At 45.8% G+C, this 23,167-nt stretch overlaps 2 protein-coding genes and 1 long non-coding RNA gene across 13 annotated transcripts; 2 read left to right on the forward strand and 1 right to left on the reverse strand.

Annotated features, from left to right (window-relative positions):
- Window positions 1-1,207: 1,207 nt before the first annotated feature.
- LOC127326101 (protein FATTY ACID EXPORT 5) lies at window positions 1,208-4,346 on the forward strand. The gene is made up of 3 exons (XM_051352959.1): window positions 1,208-1,546; window positions 3,814-3,901; window positions 4,066-4,346. Exons 1-3 carry the CDS (start codon window positions 1,348-1,350, stop codon window positions 4,136-4,138), a joined length of 360 nt encoding a protein of 119 aa, XP_051208919.1. The 5' UTR covers window positions 1,208-1,347; the 3' UTR covers window positions 4,139-4,346.
- Window positions 4,347-15,009: 10,663 nt separating this feature from the next.
- Window positions 15,010-15,942, forward strand: LOC127326108 (uncharacterized). The gene is made up of 2 exons (XR_007867615.2): window positions 15,010-15,429; window positions 15,650-15,942. It is a non-coding gene; the product is annotated as an uncharacterized lncRNA (long non-coding RNA).
- Window positions 15,943-16,278: 336 nt separating this feature from the next.
- LOC127326106 (uncharacterized) lies at window positions 16,279-20,187 on the reverse strand. 11 transcript variants are annotated; one of them, XM_051352966.2, is made up of 7 exons: window positions 19,364-20,174; window positions 18,800-19,007; window positions 18,608-18,693; window positions 18,380-18,440; window positions 18,024-18,273; window positions 16,632-16,720; window positions 16,279-16,516 (listed from the first exon to the last, which is right to left on the reverse strand). In XM_051352966.2, exons 2-7 carry the CDS (start codon window positions 18,930-18,932, stop codon window positions 16,398-16,400), a joined length of 738 nt encoding a protein of 245 aa, XP_051208926.1. In that variant the 5' UTR covers window positions 18,933-19,007; window positions 19,364-20,174; the 3' UTR covers window positions 16,279-16,397. The 11 variants fall into 11 exon arrangements, 6 of the variants coding, with proteins under 6 accessions (XP_051208926.1, XP_051208925.1, XP_051208927.1 ...); XM_051352965.2 differs by having other exon boundaries at window positions 19,339-20,174; XR_007867608.2 differs by having other exon boundaries at window positions 16,279-16,510; window positions 16,632-16,740; window positions 18,800-20,177.
- Window positions 20,188-23,167: the final 2,980 nt, after the last annotated feature.

The following is a 23,167-nucleotide window of genomic DNA, read 5'->3' on the forward strand; positions in this document are numbered from 1 at the left end:
CACTTTTTGGCTGTGTGACGTTGTTGCAGAGACCGACTGTAATAGTATTTTTTAATATTAATATATTTTCTTTATCGAAAAAGTGCATATGACACCTCGTAATATCAGTGAGGAGTAAAAAAATCTGCCCCCATAGGCGTGAGCCCTCTTTGGCAGGCTCGTGAACTCCGCCGCCGGAAGGATCTGTTTTGGTTAATGTCGATGCTTCCTTGTTTGCGTCGTCTCGTTAGATGGGTGCAGGTATTGTGATTAGGGACCATTTGGGAATGTGTGTTGCAGCTTGCAGCAACAACATTGAGGAGATCACCATACATGAGTTAGCTGAAGCCCATGCGGTAAGATTGGCTCTTTCTTTTGTCAAAGACGATGGGCTAAGAAATGTTCAGTTGGCCACCGATTGTCTTTCAGTGATTCAGCGGATCACAAGTAAGAAGATGGATCGCTCGCTGTGCGGTGTAGTGATTCAAGATATCCAAGAGCTGATCGCCTCCTTCATTGTTTGTAATGTCTTTCATGTTAGACGCGAGCAGAATGTTGCCGCTCATATTTTAGCTCGTTCGTGTGAGTCTAGTGGTAGTCGTGTGTGGCGTGGTGTGCCCCTGGATTGCATTCGGGAAATAATTTGTAATTTTGTATTGACATTATGTTGATTGAGCAATAAAGCATACGCATTCCTTCAAAAAAAAATGAAGATGCTACCTTGAATATTTGCGTGGAAACTTTCCAATCTAAATAGTCCAAGTCATGACAAATCACAAACGATCGAAAAAAACTTTAGTCTTGTGGATGTTGGTGAGGAGGCCAATGACCTCAACCAAACACAAAGGTTATCGGCACGGTTCCTCACATTTCATTACCATCGTCATTGCTCACGCTGGGAGGTGGGAGCACTAGCATCATCAAAGAAGTTTCGATCCATGGCAATGGTGGAGGTCCCCTTACCAAGCCCCCCCGGGCGTGAGCAGTGACGCATCCTCTGCCTACTAGCCCTTAATGAACAGAATTATGTCGCGCTGGTTCTAGGTTAACCATGTTATTCCATTCTTTAAAAAACCATGTTTTTGCATAGAAGCATTATCGTGTTAGGTGCACGCCATCGCCACGGAAAATTTAATTTGAAAAGCATTTCGCAAGTTGAACATGGCGGTATGGCAGAGCGTGCGTGGTGTTGGGGGCGTGGCGAGTGGAGGGCACACTTTTCCCGGCCGCCCAAATTGACCAAATCGCCCCTCCGCGTCAGCCACCACAAGTCGACGACCAAGCCAGAGCAGAGGAAGAAGAAAGAAAAAGAGAGAAGAAGGCTCCCCCAAGATCTCAGCCGCGAGAGAGATCTGAGACGCTTCCGAGATGCACGACTTCTGCTTCACCATCCCCTACGGCTTCGCGGTCCTGGCCGGCGGACTGCTCGGCTACCTCCGCCGCGGCAGCACCGCCTCCCTGGCTGGCGGCGCCGGCGTTGGCGGCCTGCTCCTCCTCGCGGGCTTCGTCAGCCTCAAGGCTTTCGAGAAACGACGCAACTCCTACCTCGCCCTCGCACTCGAGACCCGTACGACACGCATCCTCTCCCTCTCTGCAATTCCAACTGCACATTTTTTGCTTTCACACATTATTGTCAAGATTACGCTGCCATTTTTTTGTTGTTGTTCCCTTGTCTCAGAAATACTGGATTTGTGATTGTATGAGGAGATGGATCACTTCTTAAATTGATCCGGAACAATGCTTTTTGATTCGCACGAATAGGGGAAAATATGATAGGACAGAGAATTGCAAAGGCAGAGATATGATAGGAATGGAGTGTCGATGGACATGCCAAACAAAGGATTTCAAAACACAGGAGTTGAACTAGTTTGATCGTAGGATGAGGCTTGCTACAGCCCCTCCCCCAAACTCAGTTTGAGCTCTCGGGTATTTAGCCCATATCCAAACCCAGTATACCAGCGTATGGGTATACTGTATACCGCACAGAGAGCTGCCACGATCTCATCTCTACCCGTCGCTAGTGATCGTGTTTGTAAGCAAGTTGATCCCACGTCGTGGCTGGCCAAAATGCCGCCAGATTGTCTGGCTGCACACCGCGCCGCTGTCCTGTTGGCACGCACCTACGAGGCCTCGCTGAGGCTCGTCCCAGTCTGCACCGCCTCGCAGTGCCGCTTGGCATGGAAGTACCGCCTTGCCGTGCCTCCCGCCCTCGAGCCACAACCTCCACCGCCCGGCAAAGTTGCCACCGATGAGCCGACAACGGTGTCAATACAACCGGGTTTTGTATACATATGCCCATTTAGTTTTTTAAAAGACCGTCATGCCCATAATTACGAAGGGGTATCGAGCGATCTTGGCTGTTTTTATGTTTCAGTTTGTCTGAGTTTGGGGCGAGGGGGTTGTACCGGAACAAAAGCCTCGTAGGATTTGAAAAGGGAAGTTTGTACGGTACCTCTAACTACCTTTGGGAGGCGAGTAGTATGATTTAAATCTAGCCATTTTTTTGGGGCCATTATAGACTTTTTAAGTAGAAAATCAATTATGATAGCACTGACCCCACTATTATCCCATTAATCTTGCTTAAAATCCTGTTAACTAGATCTAAATTTGTGATTTCCATGTTCTTCTCCTTTGTCTCTTCACTTGTCTTGATATGGATCATCCGTGTCATTCATCCATGCTACAAAACACAATGGCCATAATCTATCTCGTCAGAGCTCACCGTTGTGCGCATGGCGGCGGACCTCCAGACGGCAAAATACATGGCAACGTAACTAGCCAGGCTGCCCTTCTCAATCAGCTGCTTGTGTAAATTCCTATATTAATACTTTTTTGATATGTGGCATGATCTGGACATTTTAGGAGAGAAACCTAAGGGAAACAATTTTTCGAAAAAAAATCTGGATAATCTCCATTCTTAAAGGGATTTGCTGCGGGAATTCCTGAGGCCTTCCATTTACCGGCTTTCTTGTTGACACTCTGCCAATTATGGCCCTGTAGTCAGCAGTACGATTTCCACTACTCTAGTTTCAGGCACTAGTATGAATTCATACAAACCATTAGATCAATACAAATGGATAGCCTTACCGTAAAAATCCTCTTAAAAAGAGATGGCCATGGGTGTCTAGATTTCTGTGGAATTCTTTCATGGGAATGCTACAGTATTCCCCTATTGCATGAAACTAAATAACCTATTTAGAAAAAAAGTCCTAAGGATTGGAATCCTTTAAACATTCTTGGAATCAAAGAGGCCCTTCATTCCTTAACCATCATTCACTTAACTGTGATATCTCGCGTAAATGCTAGCGTGTTTCCTTTTATCTTTCTATCCTTTTACATGCATGTGTGTTCTGAACTGAACAGTTATGGATTGAATATGCTCTGCTGAGAATTAGTTTCAGCAATACGGTATGCATCAGTTGGTAGTAGGATCATCTATTTATTTTTCTACCTCGAATCAGCAATGATGTGAGCATGATACCTATATCATTACGAGCTTGTGGACGCATCACCAAAACAGTTGAAGTTTCTGTGATTTTGTCCGCACTGACTTAATTTAGCCTAGCATCGTTTGTTTGAGATGGTAATTTTCTAACTCAATGAGCTGTAGTTTTCCTTTTTGAGTAACACTTCTGTATTGGAATGTTTTGAGCATTTTGTCAAATCGCCCTTTCATATAATTTGAACTGTAAATTATCTTTTCTAGTAGGAACTTACCATAGGATACCAGTGCTTACGTGAGAAATCAATCTACTCTTGGGGCCTTTCCTGAACCATGAGTCATTGAGCTTGTTGTTTCTGTTCTAACTATGCAATTCTTTTGGTGTCAAACAGTTTGTGCACTGGCCTTGACCTTTGTTATGGGACAAAGATACCTTGAAACTTCAAAGATAATGCCAGCTGGTGTTGTTGCTGGTCTCAGGTAACCTCTTCTTCTATCCCTTTTTCAACTGTGCACCTCACTGGATCACACACCATTTTGCAACTACTGCATGCCACGAATTTTCAGACATTTCATTTGTGTTCCTCCCCTTTTAAACAACACTGTATGCGTATTTTAACTGAGCTACTTTGTGCTTCTTGCAGTGCTGTGATGTCTCTGTTCTATCTATTCAAAATTGCTACTGGCGGCAACCATATCTCACCAAAGAAAGAGTAGACACACAGTATTTTGCTTGTAAGATGTGCTTCACCAAACTCAATGACCACTGCATATTGTGTTGTGCATCCTCTTTGTAACTCCAGTGATGTTGTTCATTTTCTGCTTGCGTGTTTACTCGAATGCACGTGGACTTCTAAAAATGTGTTCACCATGTAAAAGAATGAACAATTCAGATGTGCTTCGTTGAGGTGTATAGTGATCTTAACTCCATCATGTCTATGAGCAGTTGAGCACAAGCAGTTGTTTATTGGGGAGGGCCTCGGCTCAACTTAGAGACAGGGGCGTAAGCACTAAGGTGTTTGGGTGGGCCGTAGCCCACCCTCAATTTAAAAAAAAAAGTTTTTAGTTAGTCATTTATGTAATTTTTTATCACATATAAGCAGTGCGAAAAAGAAAATTAGTAAAAGGTATGCCCACCCTACGGTAATTTTGTGCGTCCGCCAGTGCTTGGAGGCCTGTTATGGTTGCTGCGGACTGCTATCTGAATAATGTTGAGTGATGCTAAAAGCGACAATGCAGACGTTTTGGAGGTTAGGGACGATGTGCTGGGCAGGAAGCAAATCCATCTTGTTGTGCTTGTGCGTGTCTGGCCGTCTCTCTGCTAAACCCGCCCAGTGCGCCAGGCACACAAACAGGCTAGACTAGCCAAACTTTGTTTCATGCAGACAAACAGGCTTTTGTATAGAACATTTTTGGTGGGTAGCCGGCGTGCTTACATGCGATTCCGTTGAAGATCTTGAAGACGTAAAAACTGCTATCATTCTCTAAGGGCAAGTACAATGGGAACGCTTAGCTAGAGGCGCTAGGAAAGAATTCCCGGATATTTTGGCGGTTCCCAACCTGTTCCCAGCTAGTTCCTAGTTCTTAGCATCGATGAATAGATAAGAGGCAGGCGCTTAGAAGATAAGTGCAAAATACATCTCCTAGCGCCAGACGCTTAAGCAGATCCGGGATTTGACCTTTTAAGCGCCCGCGTAAGCGCTTTCCAATGTACATGCCTAAGACTTAAAACCTGCTACGTACCATTCTCTAAGAACGGCAAACATGGGCTCTAGCAGATGTCCCAAATGATTTCTAGACTACAAAACTATTTTTTTTTGTATTCCCTACTATTCTGAGCGCGGGACTGCCTCCGAAACGAAGGGTGGCAATGGCAGAGCATCATGTCATGATGGAGGAGCGCAGTATTGCCATTGATGAGAGGATACTGAAGAATAACCAAGAGCAGAAGCTCGTGTCCATGAAACCAAACGACCTTGAGAAGAAGGGATTGCATATTCTGAGCTTATGTGTGATCCGGTCTTGGCATCTAACATAATGGTGGCTTCATGTGTAGCTACTTGCCTGGCTTAATTTAGTGGCTTATGTGGCCATGGTGGCAATGGCGAGGAGAATGGAAGCACAAGTGACATGGAGGATGTGACGCCCCGGAACCGGTACCATGAGGATCCCAGCGAACCCGTATCCTGAGGATTACAGCGATCCCGCCGAAATCCGCACGATATCGATTTAGAGACGCCCTCCGACACGACGTGCGCGACGAATCACACACGTGATGCCAGAGGAATTACCACGAGCGGTAACATTACAACAGATTTACAATAGAGCCCACAAGATACATATATTACAACAACGACTCCAATGAGTCAAGATGCAAAAATACAAAACAAAGATCCAAATCATACAGAAGATCAAATGTGTCCGAGTACGGACAAGATACAAATTGAACTAAGAGTCCTGAAGATAACCAGTGGCGTCCATAACCCTGCCCAGGCCAAGCCGGAAGGGTAACCTTGCTAGCGTCGTCTTCATCGAACATATCTTCATACCTGCCCGGTTATGTCCCGTAGAAGCAGCAATAAGTACGGGTTCGTACTTAACAAGACTTCAAGACGTATAAGCATTCGTCAACCAGTCGTCCTTTGTACTTGAGGCACGCAGGGAACTTAGAGGACGCAAGAGGAACGTCATAGGCAATATGGTGGGGTTAAGCGGCAACGCGCAAGCACTAAAAACCTATAGAGACACTCTACAATATTCGTCTAATCAGAGAAGGTGAGAGAGCGTAACTAACAGTTCTATACTCTGCAAACATAACACAACCGATGCGTTCCCCCTTCGCAAAGAAGTACTTACAAAGGCACTCACACGGTTGTCAAGTTTTAACCAGTTATTATTTAAGTTGTTCTATCTTACTATGCAAGTTAATAATATTGAAACAACAGGTGTAAGTTGTCTATGGTCGAGTCATACAGCTCCAAGTCGTCCATAACCGCGGACACGGCTTATCGATAAGATTGTAACCCTGCAGGGGTGCCCAAATGTGCCCACACGCACGCTCAATCCACTTACGACAGGTGGATATCACGACACGCACTCTCCTTCACGACAACAATGTCCAGGAAGCCACCTAACTAGGTTAACCCGTTTCGGAGCCCGATCGGAACTCCGACGCGGACCTAGCTGTTGCGAGAACGGCTAAGAGGATCAGAGCCCACTAGAGGATGACCTCTTAACAATACGTGCCGCACCTACGAGCGTGCAAGAGACAACAGGGTTACAAGGCACTCACGGCTTCCCCAAAAGTAACATCATATCATCTGACCATAAAGAAACAAGCTTGCACGCCCGAGAGAAACAAACAAACATTCGAACTAGTTGTGGCCACTGGACAAAGCTGTAGATTCCGGCAGTGGTCGAGGGGAGACCCGGTAAGCATACCCACGTGTGGTTAGAGCGCTCAGTCTCGGAGCAGATAACAAGAACTCGGGATCCTAAGATATTTAGGAAACACAAGTGAGCCGTCATAAAATGAGCAGCTGACCCACCGATGCCTCCGCTAAACATATATCAACAACTAAAGTAACCATGATTCTTCCCAACATACAACCCGATAAGATAGCAGTAACGGTAACGAGATAAAACAGCACTAGCATGCACTACGACTCGCAAGGCAGACTCGATAACCAAACAATAGCCGTGGGAGGTGATGGTGGCGATATGGGCTGCTTGAGGTAACAAGTGGAAAGGACACGTGATAAGAACGCAACTTAAGGATAGCATGAGGGAGAAGGCAAAATAAAATAGGTGAGCGACTCCTGCAGGGACAGGAGTATAAGGGAAATGCTTGCCTGTTAAAGCTTGCAGAGGAACATCCGGAGAACTTGTCGTATCTCACCACACCACTTCGCGATCCTATCCGGGAAGAAGCAAATGCCGGAACAAACAACGTATGCAAGTCTTACTACTACGGATAAAGAAGATCCAGCATGTTCATGATGATATGCATGACATGGCATAGATGGTGCAATGCAATTATCCAAATTAAGCGGGATCGGAACCCGGACAAACAAATTAGGTTGGAGTTGCATTTTCTACCGATAATTTAAGTGTTGATTAGCATGGCAAGACATAGCAGGGGTGCGCTACTTCAATATTAAATGGAGCGGGGAAATCCCTAGTTGGAAATCCGAAATACTCCGCATATATGTGAGGTGAGCATACACGAACTATCAACGAGCGACATGATGCGAGATGCAAACAGGCATATGGATGGCATATTCATGTTCAGCACATTTTTCTGATCAATTTTCATATATAACACTTTGCGTTTCGAATTACGGTTTGAAAGATATGATTTATACGAGATATGCACATTTTCAGGAATTTCAGAAAAACAGAGAAAAGGGGAAAATGGGTTATACCCAGGTAGTGCTAGCCACAGTGGCTGACGCGCGGGTCCAGGCGCTGCTGACTGGGCGGGGGCTGCTGACGAGGCAGGGGACCGCGGGTTAGGAAGCAGGAATATGCAGGGGTCAAAGTGCAAAAGCTTCAGATCTGGATCTGGGGAATTTTCTCACCGAGAGGGTTTCCAGCCCGTGCCGCTGACGGGTGGGGTCACGGCGATGACTGGGACGCTGAGCTGGCGAAGCTTGCCTGCACGCCCAGAAGGTGTTCGACGGGGTTTGCGCGCGGCAGACGGTGGTCACCGCGTCGGCGTCGCGCGGCGCAGGCGAACGGGAGCACCCCAGGAGGCGAGCGTGGGCGCGTTCGACGCCTCTCGTCGGCGCGAACCAGTTGGAGGCAGCGCCGCTTGCAGGAGGACGCCGGAGCATCACCGTCGGCGGGAACCTGAGGTGGAAGCGTCGGCATCAACAAGGGAGAAAGAACCAGGGAGCAAAGAAGAAGGAGAGGATGTCCAGAAGGTAGAGGGAGGTACCAGGAACTCGAAGGAGTGGTCGGGGTCGCCGGAGAAGGGCTACGCCGGCCGCAATTGACGAAAAACTGCGGTGGCCCGAGCGAGGAATCGGCGAATTTGCCGACGGTACAGGGCTCCTTAGTTCGATTCCTTGAGCCAGGGGGACCAGAGAGACGAGGCGGTTCTCCAGAGCTCAGCGGCAGGGTGCGGGGTGGTCGGGAGAAACGGCGCCATGGCGAAGAACTCACGGGCTCGGTGGTGGTTTACAGAGAAAGAAAGGGAAAAGCAGAGGGTGGCGGCGCGAGGAGGGAGACGAGCGTCTAGGGTTTGGAGGAGGGCAGGAGAGGGGTTAAAAGGGAGAGGGAGCAGGTGGCGCGGTGGTGGGGAGGACCACGGCATCCTCCTCACGCCATCTGCGTGCTCGCGTGGAAGAAGACGACAACGACGGTGGCATCGTACCGCTTCGACTTGGGTCGGGCTGGGCCAGGCCAAGGTGGCCGGAGGTGCTAGGCTGCTGGCTGCTGCTCTGCTAGGAGGAGGCCGCCGGCTGGACCTTGTGCTGGGCCTGGCCGGTTCGGGCTGAGGGGGAAAAGAAGAGAAAAGGGCCAGAGAGGGTTAGCTGTTAGGGTTTGCTCCGTTTTGTTTTTCCTGTTTTCATTTTACAACCCATTTTGAAAAGTGAATTCAATTCTGTTTTGAATTTGGACCAGAAAAGAGAGAGTGAGTTTCAAAACTATTTTTCAAAATATTTAATTTATTTGTAACCAAAACAAAACAACTTTGTATTCAAAATTAATTTATTGAAAAGACTTAATTATAAAATAAGAATTATGAGAGAGAGAGATCAAGGTTTTATTTAAAGGAAGAGACAAGGGGGGGTTTATAAAAATAGTTTTATTTAATAAAATCATGGATGATATGATGCATGATGCCATGATGATGCATAAAAGAAAAACACAAACAAAATCTATAGGGGTACTACCCTGGGCCGTTACAATTGACACCACTAACAAGGAACCTCGCCCCGAGGTTCCACGTCAACCTAAGGGGGAGTTGGTTAAACTATCGGATCTTCTTGTACCATGTTGACAAACACCCGACCTCGAGGTGGAACCTTCTTCCGGCAAAATGTTGATCTTCTCGACACCACTAACAAGAATTCTTGCTCCACGTAGATCGGCGACACCACTAACAAGAAGTCGTTGTTCCGATGACGATGATGACTCCGGAGAAACAAAGGAAGAAGTAACAGTCACACGGATCCACCAATTCAGGTAACAAGAGCGAATAATAAGAGTAGTCGGTATGGTCATGACTCCATCCCGCACTCAAAGTATTACTCTGTAGATGAATAAGAGAATCGTGCAACCAACTCCAGGAATACAGATTGACGATCTTGGTAAGCGTTGTCAACGAAGACTCGATGGGGACAGAGCACAAAGAGTTGAGGAAAGATTGCAGAACCAAAGATGATATCAACGGAGCAGATAGAGGTAGCCGCCGGTGATGTTCTTCTGTCAGAAATCTTCAGAGATCGTTCCTAATAGGTGAAGGCATAGATCGTCCAACCCACGTCGGAACCTAAGACTCAGAGAAGCAGATAAGAGAAGATTCAAAACGCGCAAAGGTAAGAGGAGAAAGAATTTAGGTAAGGAGAAAATTCAGAGCTAATCAGATCTATCCAACGAATTTTCAGAAAATAGTTTTCGACACTCTAAGCTCAACGATCGCTGGCAAGGTTATCCTACAGGCTGGACTAGTGGGGTACCGTCAACCTGAGCTCTGATACCAACTTGTGACGCCCCGGAACCGGTACCATGAGGATCCCAGCGAACCCGTATCGTGAGGATTACAGCGATCCCACCGAAATCCGCATGATATCGATTTAGAGACGCCCTCCGACACGACGTGCGCGACGAATCACACACGTGATGCCAGAGGAATTACCACGAGCGGTAACATTACAACAGATTTACAATAGAGCCCACAAGATACATATATTACAACAACGACTCCAATGAGTCAAGATGCAAAAATACAAAACAAAGATCCAAATCATACAGAAGATCAAATGTGTCTGAGTACGGACAAGATACAAATTGGACTAAGAGTCCTGAAGATAACCAGTGGCGTCCATAACCCTGCCCAGGCCAAGCCGGAAGGGTAACCTTGCTAGCGTCGTCTTCATCGAACATATCTTCATACCTGCCCGGTTATGTCCCGTAGAAGCAGCAATAAGTACGGGTTCGTACTTAACAAGACTTCAAGACGTATAAGCATTCGTCAACCAGTCGTCCTTTGTACTTGAGGCACGCAGGAGACTTAGAGGACGCAAGAGGAACGTCATAGGCAATATGGTGGGGTTAAGCGGCAACGCGCAAGCACTAAAAACCTATAGAGACACTCTGCAACATTCGTCTAATCAGAGAAGGTGAGAGAGCGTAACTAACAGTTCTATACTCTGCAAACATAACACAACCGATGCGTTCCCCCTTCGCAAAGAAGTACTTACAAAGGCACTCACACGGTTGTCAAGTTTTAACCAGTTATTATTTAAGTTGTTCTATCTTACTATGCAAGTTAATAATATTGAAACAACATGTGTAAGTTGTCTATGGTCGAGTCATACAGCTCCAAGTCGTCCATAACCGCGGACACGGCTTATCGATAAGATTGTAACCCTGCAGGGGTGCCCAAATGTGCCCACACGCACGCTCAATCCACTTACGACAGGTGGATATCACGACACGCACTCTCCTTCACGACAACAATGTCCAGGAAGCCACCTAACTAGGTTAACCCGTTTCGGAGCCCGATCGGAACTCCGACGCGGACCTAGCTGTTGCGAGAATGGCTAAGAGGATCAGAGCCCACTAGAGGATGACCTCTTAACAATACGTGCCGCACCTACGAGCGTGCAAGAGACAACGGGGTTACAAGGCACTCACGGCTTCCCCAAAAGTAACATCATATCATCTGACCATAAAGAAACAAGCTTGCACGCCCGAGAGAAACAAACAAACATTCGAACTAGTTGTGGCCACTGGACAAAGCTGTAGATTCCGGCAGTGGTCGAGGGGAGACCCGGTAAGCATACCCACGTGTGGTTAGAGCGCTCAGTCTCGGAGCAGATAACAAGAACTCGGGATCCTAAGATATTTAGGAAACACAAGTGAGCCGTCATAAAACGAGCAGCTGACCCACCGATGCCTCCGCTAAACATATATCAACAACTAAAGTAACCATGATTCTTCCCAACATACAACCCGATAAGATAGCAAAGAATTGTAACGAGATAAAACAGCACTAGCATGCACTACGACTCGCAAGGCAGACTCGATAACCAAACAATAGCCGTGGGAGGTGATGGTGGCAATATGGGCTGCTTGAGGTAACAAGTGGAAAGGACACGTGACAAGAACGCAACTTAAGGATAGCATGAGGGAGAAGGTAAAATAAAATAGGTGAGCGACTCCTGCAGGGACAGGAGTATAAGGGAAATGCTTGCCTGTTAAAGCTTGCCGAGGAACATCCGGAGAACTTGTCGTATCTCACCACACCACTTCGCGATCCTATCCGGGAAGAAGCAAATGCTGGAACAAACAACGTATGCAAGTCTTACTACTACGGATAAAGAAGATCCAGCATGTTCATGATGATATGCATGACATGGCATAGATGGTGCAATGCAATTATCCAAATTAAGCGGGATCGGAACCCGGACAAACAAATTAGGTTGGAGTTGCATTTTCTACCAACAATTTAAGTGTTGATTAGCATGGCAAGACATAGCAGGGGTGCGCTACTTCAATATTAAACGGAGCGGGGAAATCCCTAGTTGGAAATCCGAAATACTCCGCATATATGTGAGGTGAACATACACGAACTATCAACGAGCAACATGATGCGAGATGCAAACAGGCATATGGATGGCATATTCATGTTCAGCACATTTTTCTGATCAATTTTCATATATAACACTTTGCGTTCCGAATTACGGTTTGAAAGATATGATTTATACGAGATATACACATTTTCGGGAATTTCAGAAAAACAGAGAAAAGGGGAAAATGGGTTATACCCAGGCAGTGCTAGCCACAGTGGCTGACGCGCGGGTCCGGGCGCTGCTGACTGGGCGGGGGCTGCTGACGAGGCAGGGGACCGCGGGTTAGGAAGCAGGAATATGCAGGGGTCAAAGTGCAAAAGCTTCAGATCTGGATCTGGGGAATTTTCTCACCGAGAGGGTTTCTAGCCCGTGCCGCTGACGGGTGGGGTCACGGCGATGACTGGGACGCTGAGCTGGCGAAGCTTGCCTGCACGCCCAGAAGGTGTTCGACGGGGTTTGCGCGCGGCAGACGGTGGTCACCGCGTCGGCGTTGCGCGGCGCGGGCGAACGGGAGCACCCCAGGAGGCGAGCGTGGGCGTGTTCGAGGCCTCTCGTCGGCGCGAACCAGTTGGAGGCGGCGCCGCTTGCAGGAGGACGCCGGAGCATCACCGTCGGCGGGAACCTGAGGTGGAAGCGTCGGCATCAACAAGGGAGAAAGAACCAGGGAGCAAAGAAGAAGGAGAGGATGTCCAGAAGGTAGAGGGAGGTACCAGGAACTCTAAGGAGTGGTCGGGGTCGCCGGAGAAGGGCTACGCCGGCCGCAATTGACGAAAAACTGCGGTGGCCCGAGCGAGGAATCGGCGAATTTGCCAACGGTACAGGGCTCCTTAGTTCGATTCCTTGAGCCAGGAGGACCAGAGAGACGAGGCGGTTCTCCAGAGCTCAGCGGTGGGGTGCGGGGTGGTCGGGAGAGACGGCGCCATGGCGAAGAACTCACGGGCTCGGTGGTGGTTTACAGAGAAAGAAAGGGAAAAGCAGAGGGTGGCGACGCGAGGAGGGAGACGAGCGTCTAGGGTTTGGAGGAGGGCAGGAGAGGGGTTAAAAGGGAGAGGGAGCAGGTGGCGCGGTGGTGGGGAGGACCACGGCATCCTCCTCACGCCATCTGCGTGCTCGCGTGGAAGAAGACGACAACGACGGTGGCGTCGTACCGCTTCGACTTGGGCCGGGCTGGGCCAGGCCAAGGTGGCCGGAGGTGCTAGGCTGCTGGCTGCTGCTCAGCTAGGAGGAGGCCACCGGCTGGACCTTGTGCTGGGCCTGGCCGGTTCGGGCTGAGGGGGAAAAGAAGAGAAAAGGGCCAGAGAGGGTTAGCTGTTAGGGTTTGCTCCGTTTTGTTTTTCCTGTTTTCATTTTACAACCCATTTTGAAAAGTGAATTCAATTCTGTTTTGAATTTGGACCAGAAAAGAGAGAGTGAGTTTCAAAACTATTTTTCAAAATATTTAATTTATTTGTAACCAAAACAAAACAACTTTGTATTCAAAATTAATTTATTGAAAAGACTTAATTATAAAATAAGAATTATGAGAGAGAGAGATCAAGGTTTTATTTAAAGGAAGAGACAAGGGGGGGGTTTATAAAAATAATTTTATTTAATAAAATCATGGATGATATGATGCATGATGCCATGATGATGCATAAAAGAAAAACACAAACAAAATCTATAGGGGTACTACCCTGGGCCGTTACAGAGGACAATGCTTGCTTGGTATTTTCTTGTGATTGTATGAAAATTGTGATCTCGTGTTTCTGTTTGCACTATTTTGCTTGAATTATGCTTTCGGTTCTATGTTCTAATTAGAATACGGATTTCAAGTATTATGAATTTGAAATGTCAAAGAATTATGTTGTGTTATTTTTACCATAAAAGGGCCATCATTCATCCGCCTCCCCCTCGTCCCATCTCCCAACAGAGAGGAAGGTAAGGGAAAATGGAAGAACAAATTGTATTAAATTGCAAGGAAAAAATTGCGATTTGCCTTCTGATTAGCAAAAGAAAGAATCAATTAGCAAGCAGGTTTGAAAATATGACAGAAAGGAATATCTTCCCTAGCAATTTACATGTATTTAGCTAGTGATGATCATTAACTAGCAGGCATTGGCGCGGCGCACGCCGCGCCCGTAGCATCTTGCTTGTAGAAAAATCGAGTAGTTTCGAATTAATGTGGTGTGTGACGTAGTAAGAGTGAGTGGGCCTCAATTAATAGCGAGTAGAATAAAATCACGTAATGTATATGTTGGAATTGTGTGTGCATGAAGTTGTGCCGACTACAGGAGTATTTCATATTGATCACCAGTTGGTTGTTTCATAGGGTAGTACATAAGTATTATTATTGCATGGGATGGTATACAGAGTGTTGTTTTAGGCTTAGACATAAGCGGCGGCTAATTTGGATTGATGATACATTGCTTGTGGGAGGCATATAAAAATATATAAATTGGGATGGAGGGCGTAATAAATAGTCTCGTCCTTCTTGCCATCTTGCAGGAGAATCTTTTCGAGAGAGAGTTTATGTATGCAGTTAGTCGCTTGCCTGAAATATATGCATTGGTTATTCATATCGCCTTGTGTTGCTAAGTAATTTCCTTTGCTTCGTGTTGGTTCAGATCAGAGGTGAATGCTTACTTAGTTCTCAGGAGGCGCGAGGTGCCAAGACAGCCTCACGTGTATTGTCAAGCTAGCTGACCGAGTCCTTGGATTTTTTTTCAGTTTGATCTTGTTTTTTAGCAGATTTTCAGTTCGATCTAGTCAGGTCTTCAGGTATGGATGTTAGGAGTGGATTATTGGGCCAGGCCTAGCTGTTGTGCGAGGAGTAATGGGCCAGGCCTGGCGCAGACGTTCGGTCCCTCAATAGGCGGAGAAAGGAATTGGGGTCGGTCGTCGCTGTCGCTTTGTTGCCCCTGCTCCTGTGCTCCGCGGCTCGTTCTGGGCGTATCAATGGTGCTACACAGCTAGCTTAGGGCAGTGGCAAGTGGGGCAGCTGCCGACCTGCCGCCGGTGACTGAGCGGCGGACGGACGGAGATAGCAGCTGGAGACACCCGATTTGGCGAGCGGCGACCTCGTCCAGCAGCGCTCAGCGGCCACCGGCCCCAGTCCATCCCCACTCCCAACTCCCAAGTAAGCGAAGGCGAGTTAGGAGCTAGTAGCGGTGGCCATCTGCTGTCACAGTCCACATCTCTTCTCTACGGTACAAACGCACAAATGAGGTAATTCATTATCCCAAATCGCTTAGTGTCAGTATCAATTTCTCTATTGGCTATATAGCAAATAAAATTGGCTGTTAATAATTTGGTATCACCAACAATTTAATCCATTGTTGTTTACAGATTGCAATTTAGACACCATGGGAAAGCAAAGTACTGTATATGGTTCGGAGTTTTCTTCGTGCTTTCTTTAGGTTGGCTCACCCAAGGTTTTTTTTTGTAGCTCCGCTCAGTAGGCAGATGAAGGGAGGTGTTGAGATTTTCGAACCCTTTCTGCTTCTCCCGTGGTGGTGTTGTTCCTTCTGCTTCAGTAGCATGATTATGGTGTGGAAGAGGGCTCACTCGCTATATGAATGGCGGATGAAGGGAGGGAATGAGATTTTGGAGCCTGGATGCGTGCCCTAGCGACCGATTGAACAACTTGAGCAAGCGCAGATTAAAATAATAGAAACTGGTATGTTATTATATGTTTGAATTTTCACTTGTAGGTATATGATACCATATGCATTGTGTTTCTATTTTGTTGTGGTAGAAGCTGGGCCGTCCTAGGTAGATTTTAACTAAATTTGTCGCACTAAGTAAATCAAGGAGTAAAAGTAGGAAAAGAATAGCCATGCCACTCTGAATCATACTGTAAATCAAGGAGCAAAAGTAGGAAAAGAGCAGCCATGCCATTCTGAATCATACTCTAACTCTGGAATATAATCTAGGACTGTTCGTTCAACTCAAGTTTTCCTTTGTTAGCCTGCTTGGTAAACAAAACCGAAGAGTTGTAAACAGAGCAAATCTTAAGACACATCAGATCACTATAAAGCAACTTTTCTGGAACAATAATAAGCAACATAAGAGAAAAAAATAAAAAGGGAGACTCCTGATATACTTGTTTTTTACAGCCATGTACAACAACACAGAATACAGAGAGTAGCTAAAAAAGTACAGAAAAGAGAACACTGTGTATATGGTACCTCTGTCTAGCCTAAGTCCATTATATTTGCAAGGGATCTATTTCTCATTGGTCGTTTGAGCACCGAAAATCTGTAACCATCAGTTGCACCAGCTTCGGGTCGAGCCCTTGAACATAGTTCTGATTCTACAATTAATACTGAGTAGTTAGCTTATGCTCTGTACATAGTAGTGGAATTTTCCAAACTAAGCAATGAAGATGTACATATATTGACATATATTGTCCAGAGATAATCGAGCACCTCTTTGTACACTCATGTTTCTTGTCTGTAAAGTTGGTTCTCCATTTTCATCGTGCGCAAGGGTATTCATCCCTCTCCTAGAAATTATCCTTGAGATGACACCATAAAGCTGCCCATGAGAAAAGGTAGGTTTTGGCAAATAGACACATCATGTATGTTATTAATTGTACAGTTTAGTATATTTATCAGGCAAAAATAAGATCTCAAGATAGCTATGTCATATGTGTAGTGAAAGAAGAATACAATTTATGAAAACAACTACGATATACATGAGCTTCTGTAGGAACTATAGCTTCGGACCTTATCTAAATCACTACAAATTTAATAGTTTTGCCTTGCTCATCTGAGATATGCACTTCTCAAGTCAAGCTAACAAAGAGCAGATGACACACAACTAAGTGCAAATTGCATTCTTTACAATAGTGTACCATCTTCCTACAAAATTACATCAATAAGTGGAGATAGCTAAAGGACGCGAGTAGATTTATCCATACACACCCTGTTGGCAATAACGCAGAGTGCTCAAAAGAAACATAGAAGACAACCTAAGAATAATTTTATTCATCTAACTATGTATGGTAAAAAATACTTGGAACAATCAAAGATTCAGGATCATAGGAATAGGTTGTTATGAACAATTAAAGTTGTGAATAAACAGTACCTATTCTTCTCACAGAGCCTAAATAATATCTTGAGTTTGAACCATCAAGAAAATAGAGTCGGCAGGGCAATTAGAAGAATTTAGGCTCTGAATCTTGGTCACTAATCCCTTTATGCCCTTTTAATTTAAGAGGTGCCTCTAAATTGTCGGTATTTATCTTTGTGGATGTTATTCCCATCTATGTGCTAATGCAACATGTGCAATTACAGAAAAAAAATGATTATGAAATAGCCCTTGAGTAAAGTCCTGGATCATCTAAAGTCAGTTGTCTTGGCCAAGTAAATTACTGCAAGGGGCATATCTAGATAGGAGTTGTTCACATGCATGTCACACAAAATCTCCAGATAAAGGGTAGAAGACGACATACATACCTAGAAAAAATGATACTTCCCATACAGGGAAACAATTCGTAGTGAAGACCGAAAAACATATAGAGACATGATTGAATAGATATAAAAAGCTTCAGCCATCTATGAACTCTATAAAAGATTCATATGAGAAGCCTCCGGTGTTGTTTATATTCACTTCTAGACGAAAGATCTGTGGTGAAGACCGAAAAACATATAGAGACATGATTGAATAGATATAAAAAGCTTCAGCCATCTATGAACTCTATAAAAGATTCATATGAGAAGCCTCCGGTGTTGTTTATATTCACTTCTAGACGAAAGATCTGTGAAGAGATAAGGAGAAGGATGAACGAAAAGTTTTATGGCAACCATTCAACACACCTATCTATCGTCCTCCAGAGATGTTTCCTCATTTCTTTTTGTTGGGCATCAGGCATGCTCTTGCATACCATGTCAATCAGATGAGGCAACTGTAGTTCAACATCGTTTTGCCTTTGCATAGTAGTGGAGAACCTTGGGAAGAAAGATGATCGGATTCTTAACCATAACATTATCTCTAATGAATTCTGTCTTGGCTTGATCCAGCTTGATCCAGTAGATGGTATAGTTACTTCGGTATGTAGAACCTTACCTGCACAGGTTTCATACAGTAAGAATAATGTGATCACTTATACATAAAAACACACAGATTTTTTACAATAAGAATAATGTGGTCATTTTCCAGTTGAAATGATTACCATTAGCTGTAAATGTGGATTTGATAATGCTCCAGTGGAAAGACAGGGCAAGGGGCTCTGGCTGAAAAAAAGGATATAGATGTAAGGCTGGCTGGTACTGATTCTATCATGGGCGTAAATAACCTGCAAACCCACAGTATAACCATCGGTTTGTGGGCACCATATTCTTACTAAATTTGATTATGTTTGTATAGGTGGTATAAATTGCCATGTAGGTGGTAAACATACCAGAGAAAAACCATGGGTTAACATCCAAGAATTTAGTTCTGAATAGCTGGGGAAGTTACTGAATGCCCACCCACACAATTTCCAGCCTGATTTGTCACAGAGATAAATGAAAGTAGGATAGCTGAATCAGTAACAGCAGGCAATGCAAAGGGTAAAGAGGAGACCAGTACCATCAGAGCAGCCTAGCCCTACCGGGTTCTTTGCAGGACAGATCTCCCGCATGTGAGCATCTCAGCGGACAGAACAACAAACGGATATGACTGGGCGTCGCATCTTGATGTGCTGCCATGCCGAAGGCTGCCGCCATCTCGTCGCCCCTCAGCATGCCATCATCAGCGGCACTCTTTCCTGCCACCTCCTCTGCCGGTACTCACACTGCTACCTTCCTCCTCTTCTCATCCTTTGAGTCAAAATTATGGTAAATTTATGTCAAATAGGATTATCTAAAACACAAAAACGAATTAACCATCTCCAGCTTTGCTATTCCTAAGAGCCTCTTCTCTCAGGCATCACATCTAATAGCCTGGAAATGATGATGTATACCATCGTTGAAACAAAATAATCAGACGAACAATATCACACAGAGAGGTAAAGGTAATAATCAAAACGGGCATATCTGAGGAAAATTACCCGCAAAAAAGGACATATCTGAGAACAATTTAGAGGGTAATGATAAGGAAATAGATCAGGAAGGTGAGAAAAAAAGACTTCCGCCCGGCCGCACCCCTCACCTGTGCGGGATCGCAGCGCGCCTACCTTCGATGAACCAACGGAAACAGCTTGCCCATCCACCACGCATTCACCGCGGCGGGATCCCCCGAAGCGACTGCTATGGGTAAAGCAGCAGCAGCCTTCCGGTCGCCTCCATTGTCACCGCCTTTGCCGGAGATAAGAGATGACGCCGCAGCAGCATGCCCTGCCGTCTTCACCGTAGAGGAGGCCGCTGACCCTGCTGGCAGCCCCGTGGCGGCCTTCTTCATGCCTCCCGCCACCGTTGTCGGCCCCGCGGCGCAGGCGGCGCGAGGCACACGCAGGGGCGGCGGCTGGCCATCGCGCGGCAGCCCGTGCCAGCCGGTGGAGCGCGGCGCGAGCGAGCAGTTTGGGCGAGCGTGGAAAACGGCCAGGGCCGGAGGGAATGCTAGTATTAGGGAACGGCGGCGATTAGGGAAGAAAGAGCTCGGTCATCTCACCCAATTCAGAGAGAAGACCTGATGGGAGGCGGATGGAGGTGGAGATAGTGGAGAAACGTCCAGAGAGAAGATTAGGGACGCACGTGTAGATCCCACGTCCCAATCCAAAACCGCAAAATTGCTCGGTGGTGGGTCCAGCACCGCTTTGACCAAATTAAACACATCAAGGAAAGGAAACCGGGAGGAGACTGGTGAACAAACGCGCTACAAATCTGTTTGCCGGTAGCCGGTTACCGAACTCTCAGGAAAAACTGGTGGAAAGTTACTGCCAAACGCAAAGAAAAAATAATCATATGCAATAAACAGATACGTGTCACCCCACTGTAGGAGAAAAATGACCCATGAACAGTGCCCGAGTCAATATGGATGCGTGAATATGTTTGAACTTTATATAGGTTATAATGTTGGAATTTTCGTGTGATAATATCATATTAATTTATAGTGTATTGCACAATCGGGAGATGAAGATAAGCATATTAGTTTCTCATGGGAACCAGTATTAGAGAGGCTATTGGAGAAGTGCATTTTTTCCCCAAAACATTCTCTGGCCAACGCACTGCTTTAGGAGTACTGCCTCACAAGTTTAGCTGGGTTTGGATGGTCTAAAGTAGGTTCGCGTGAGGATGCAGCCTCTTTAATAAGCCTTAAAAAAGTTAAAAGCATGGTGTTTAGAGAGAGAAAGAGATACGAAGCATGGTGTCTATACTAGTAAGTATGCACGTGCACGCACGTCTCAACAAATACATATTACAATCAATAAATAATTATAAAATTCCCTAAAAATTACTTAGAAACTATAAATTTTCTCATAATATATTTTTTAAAATGTCATTTAATGTACTAGCAAGGACAGGCGCGGCGGCACGCCGCACCAAGCTAAGAGTTATAGAATGAAAGTTATGTTAAATCATGACTACAATATTGACGGTGATGGGGTGGCACGATAGTGAACAGACGATACAGATGCGGGAGTGTCAAGAATGGTAAAACTCAACTTCCCTTGGTGGATGATAACCACAATGCAAATAAGTATCTACGGCAGATTCAGCGATAACTAAATTGACAGATTCATGGTACTACATAACAGTAAAGGCAACCATCACTGCAAGCGACAGAGCGCGGGGCGGTTGGGCGGCTCCGGCCAGCAAACCCTTTGAATAGCCCGCCATGCAGCACACCACCACCGCTGTAACCAGAACGCCGCACAATTGGCACACCAGAGTCAAGAATGGTTAAACTCAAATTTCATGGATGGTAACGGCAACTGCAAATAAGTGTCTACGACAGACTAAGTGATAACAAATTGACTGTTGCAAACAAATGCGAAGAATATATTCACAATACTTAGAGGATTATAACAAATATCTGCTTTCAACTACAAAAAAAATGTGGCCGCATTTTCTTTGAATAGTGGTACTACTATTGATGGTAAAAGAAGAGTGGCATTCAGATCAACCAGAGACAGTATTGGGGAAACATAACTAATCTAAAAACTTATAATCTATCTAAAATTTGACATTTACATAAGCAGCCTTAAACTTTAATCTTAGACAGAATATGTGGTGAAAAGATCTATGGGCTAACTCCTTAAAAGAGAACAATCTATCATCCTCATATGGGGGGCTCTCATTTGCTTTTTTCCTTTCTCTCTCCTCCCGTCAGTTGAGAGTCTCCCGTGTCGCCCCGGCTCTTCTCCCCCTCTCCTCCGGCGGCCTCGCCGGCCGGAGTGGATGGGGGAGAGGAGGCCGGTCCCCTTTTGTATATACATGTAGTATTAGGCTGTTTACCCTTGTGGATTTTGGCTTTATGCCAGTTTGGAGCTTTGCCATGGCACTTGCAAGCTGCGTATCATGGTGTCCAGCTCCTCCTCTACGTGTTCGTCCATGGTGGCCGACGAAGATGGAGGCGGGATCTGGAGGAGTCTCCTCAAATAAGCTTGCTGCTGGAACAGATCGGGTCAGCTCGGTTGCCGTTCCCTTTTCCCCCCGCCGCCATGGAGGTGGAAGGGAAGAGGTGGAAGGCATCGCAGGTTGGCCGGATGTTGCTTCATCGAGCTCTTCTCCAACGTCTGCGGGCGGCGTTTCGAGGTCGTCTCCTCCCTCTCTTGGTGGTTTCTTGCAAGGCATCGAGGTGGAATCCAGACAGAGCTCTTTCAATAAGCTCGTCGAGTGGCCGGTTCTGCTGCACCGGCTCGAGATCTGGAGGTGTACCAGGTCTTTCTTGAGCGCATCATCAGTTGAGTCTTCGATGGAGCCGTGCTGCTCCTCCGCTCTGCTGACTTCTCTGGTCGAATGGCGACCATATGGAGTTCAGGCGCCGGCAGTTGTTGTTCAACTTCCGATATCCCGGTGTCGGCTCAGTTATTCCTCCCGGCAACCTTGCCGAAAGGGAGGCAGTTCCAGCTTCAGCGCAGCGTCTTGTGGTAGCGCCGTCCCAAGTGGTCCTGTCCCCGGTGGCGGTGCTACTGGCTGCGTCCGGAAGCTTCTCGTCGGCGATTCCAGGCGGTGGTGGTGGACTCGATCGCTTTTTTCATATCCTGTCCAGGGTCCTTTCTGTAAGATGCAAGGAGATGATTGTATTTCTTCTTTTTTAGAGTGTCCTTGTGTAATCTGTAATGCCACCGCTCAGTATTAATGCAGCTCTGGTCCTTCGGGGCCTTTCTTTGTTCAAAAAAAAAAAAAAAAAAATCTATCATCCTCATATAAGAACCCTTCTATACAGAACTTGAAACATCGATAATAGAAGAGAATGCTTTTTAATACTGGGAACAGCCACTCAAACATTTGACGTGAACAACACAAATAACACGCGATCAGCATCATTTTGTACCAGTAAGATCACAAAGTGGATCTTCAATTACCCTCTTCTCCCCAATTCTCCACAGTAGTACTATCATGGCCAAATAGTAATACCCTCAACAATTACCCTTTCCATTCTCCGCTTCGGTGAATTTTTCAGCTACCTATCAAAACATAAATGGGCATCACAATACTCATCTTGCATGTTACCATGTTCTCCAAAATGAAACCCAAGAAAAATAGCAGTATCAAAATGTTCTAACGGTTGCTACTACTGCAGTTCGGTTAGTTTTCCGAAAATGATAATTTAGCCCATACATGACACCGTGCCTAGAGATGTCTATTGAAGGCCCACTGAGTTGAACTATCTATTCTTTAACACTGTGTTTCATAAAGTGTATACATGATCACATTTATATTCTTCACTAATAGGAAAATTAGGTTACTCCCTTGTGATGTTACTCCTGCTTATTACTTATATGTTGGTTCAAGAGACTAATTACCGTTTCAAACCTTACTTCTTGCTTCAGAGCACAACTTAGACCAGCAAAAAAAAATGATCAAGTAGTCAA

This window comes from Lolium perenne, chromosome 4, assembly GCF_019359855.2.
Source record: "Lolium perenne isolate Kyuss_39 chromosome 4, Kyuss_2.0, whole genome shotgun sequence".
Taxonomy (NCBI): Eukaryota; Viridiplantae; Streptophyta; class Magnoliopsida; order Poales; family Poaceae; genus Lolium; species Lolium perenne.

Coding starts and splice junctions, on each gene's coding strand:
- LOC127326101 (XM_051352959.1), top strand. CDS start 1,348: ATGCACGACTTCTGCTTCACCATCCCCTACGGCTTCGCGGTCCTGGCC. Junction 1,547..3,813: donor CGCCCTCGCACTCGAGACCC/GTACGACACGCA, acceptor GGTGTCAAACAG/TTTGTGCACTGGCCTTGACC. Junction 3,902..4,065: donor GGTGTTGTTGCTGGTCTCAG/GTAACCTCTTCT, acceptor TGCTTCTTGCAG/TGCTGTGATGTCTCTGTTCT.
- LOC127326106 (XM_051352966.2), bottom strand. CDS start 18,932: ATGCTGAGGGGCGACGAGATGGCGGCAGCCTTCGGCATGGCAGCACAT. Junction 18,694..18,799: donor TCTGTCCTGCAAAGAACCCG/GTAGGGCTAGGC, acceptor GTGACAAATCAG/GCTGGAAATTGTGTGGGTGG. Junction 16,721..18,023: donor CTCTGGAGGACGATAGATAG/GTGTGTTGAATG, acceptor TGTCATCTCAAG/GATAATTTCTAGGAGAGGGA.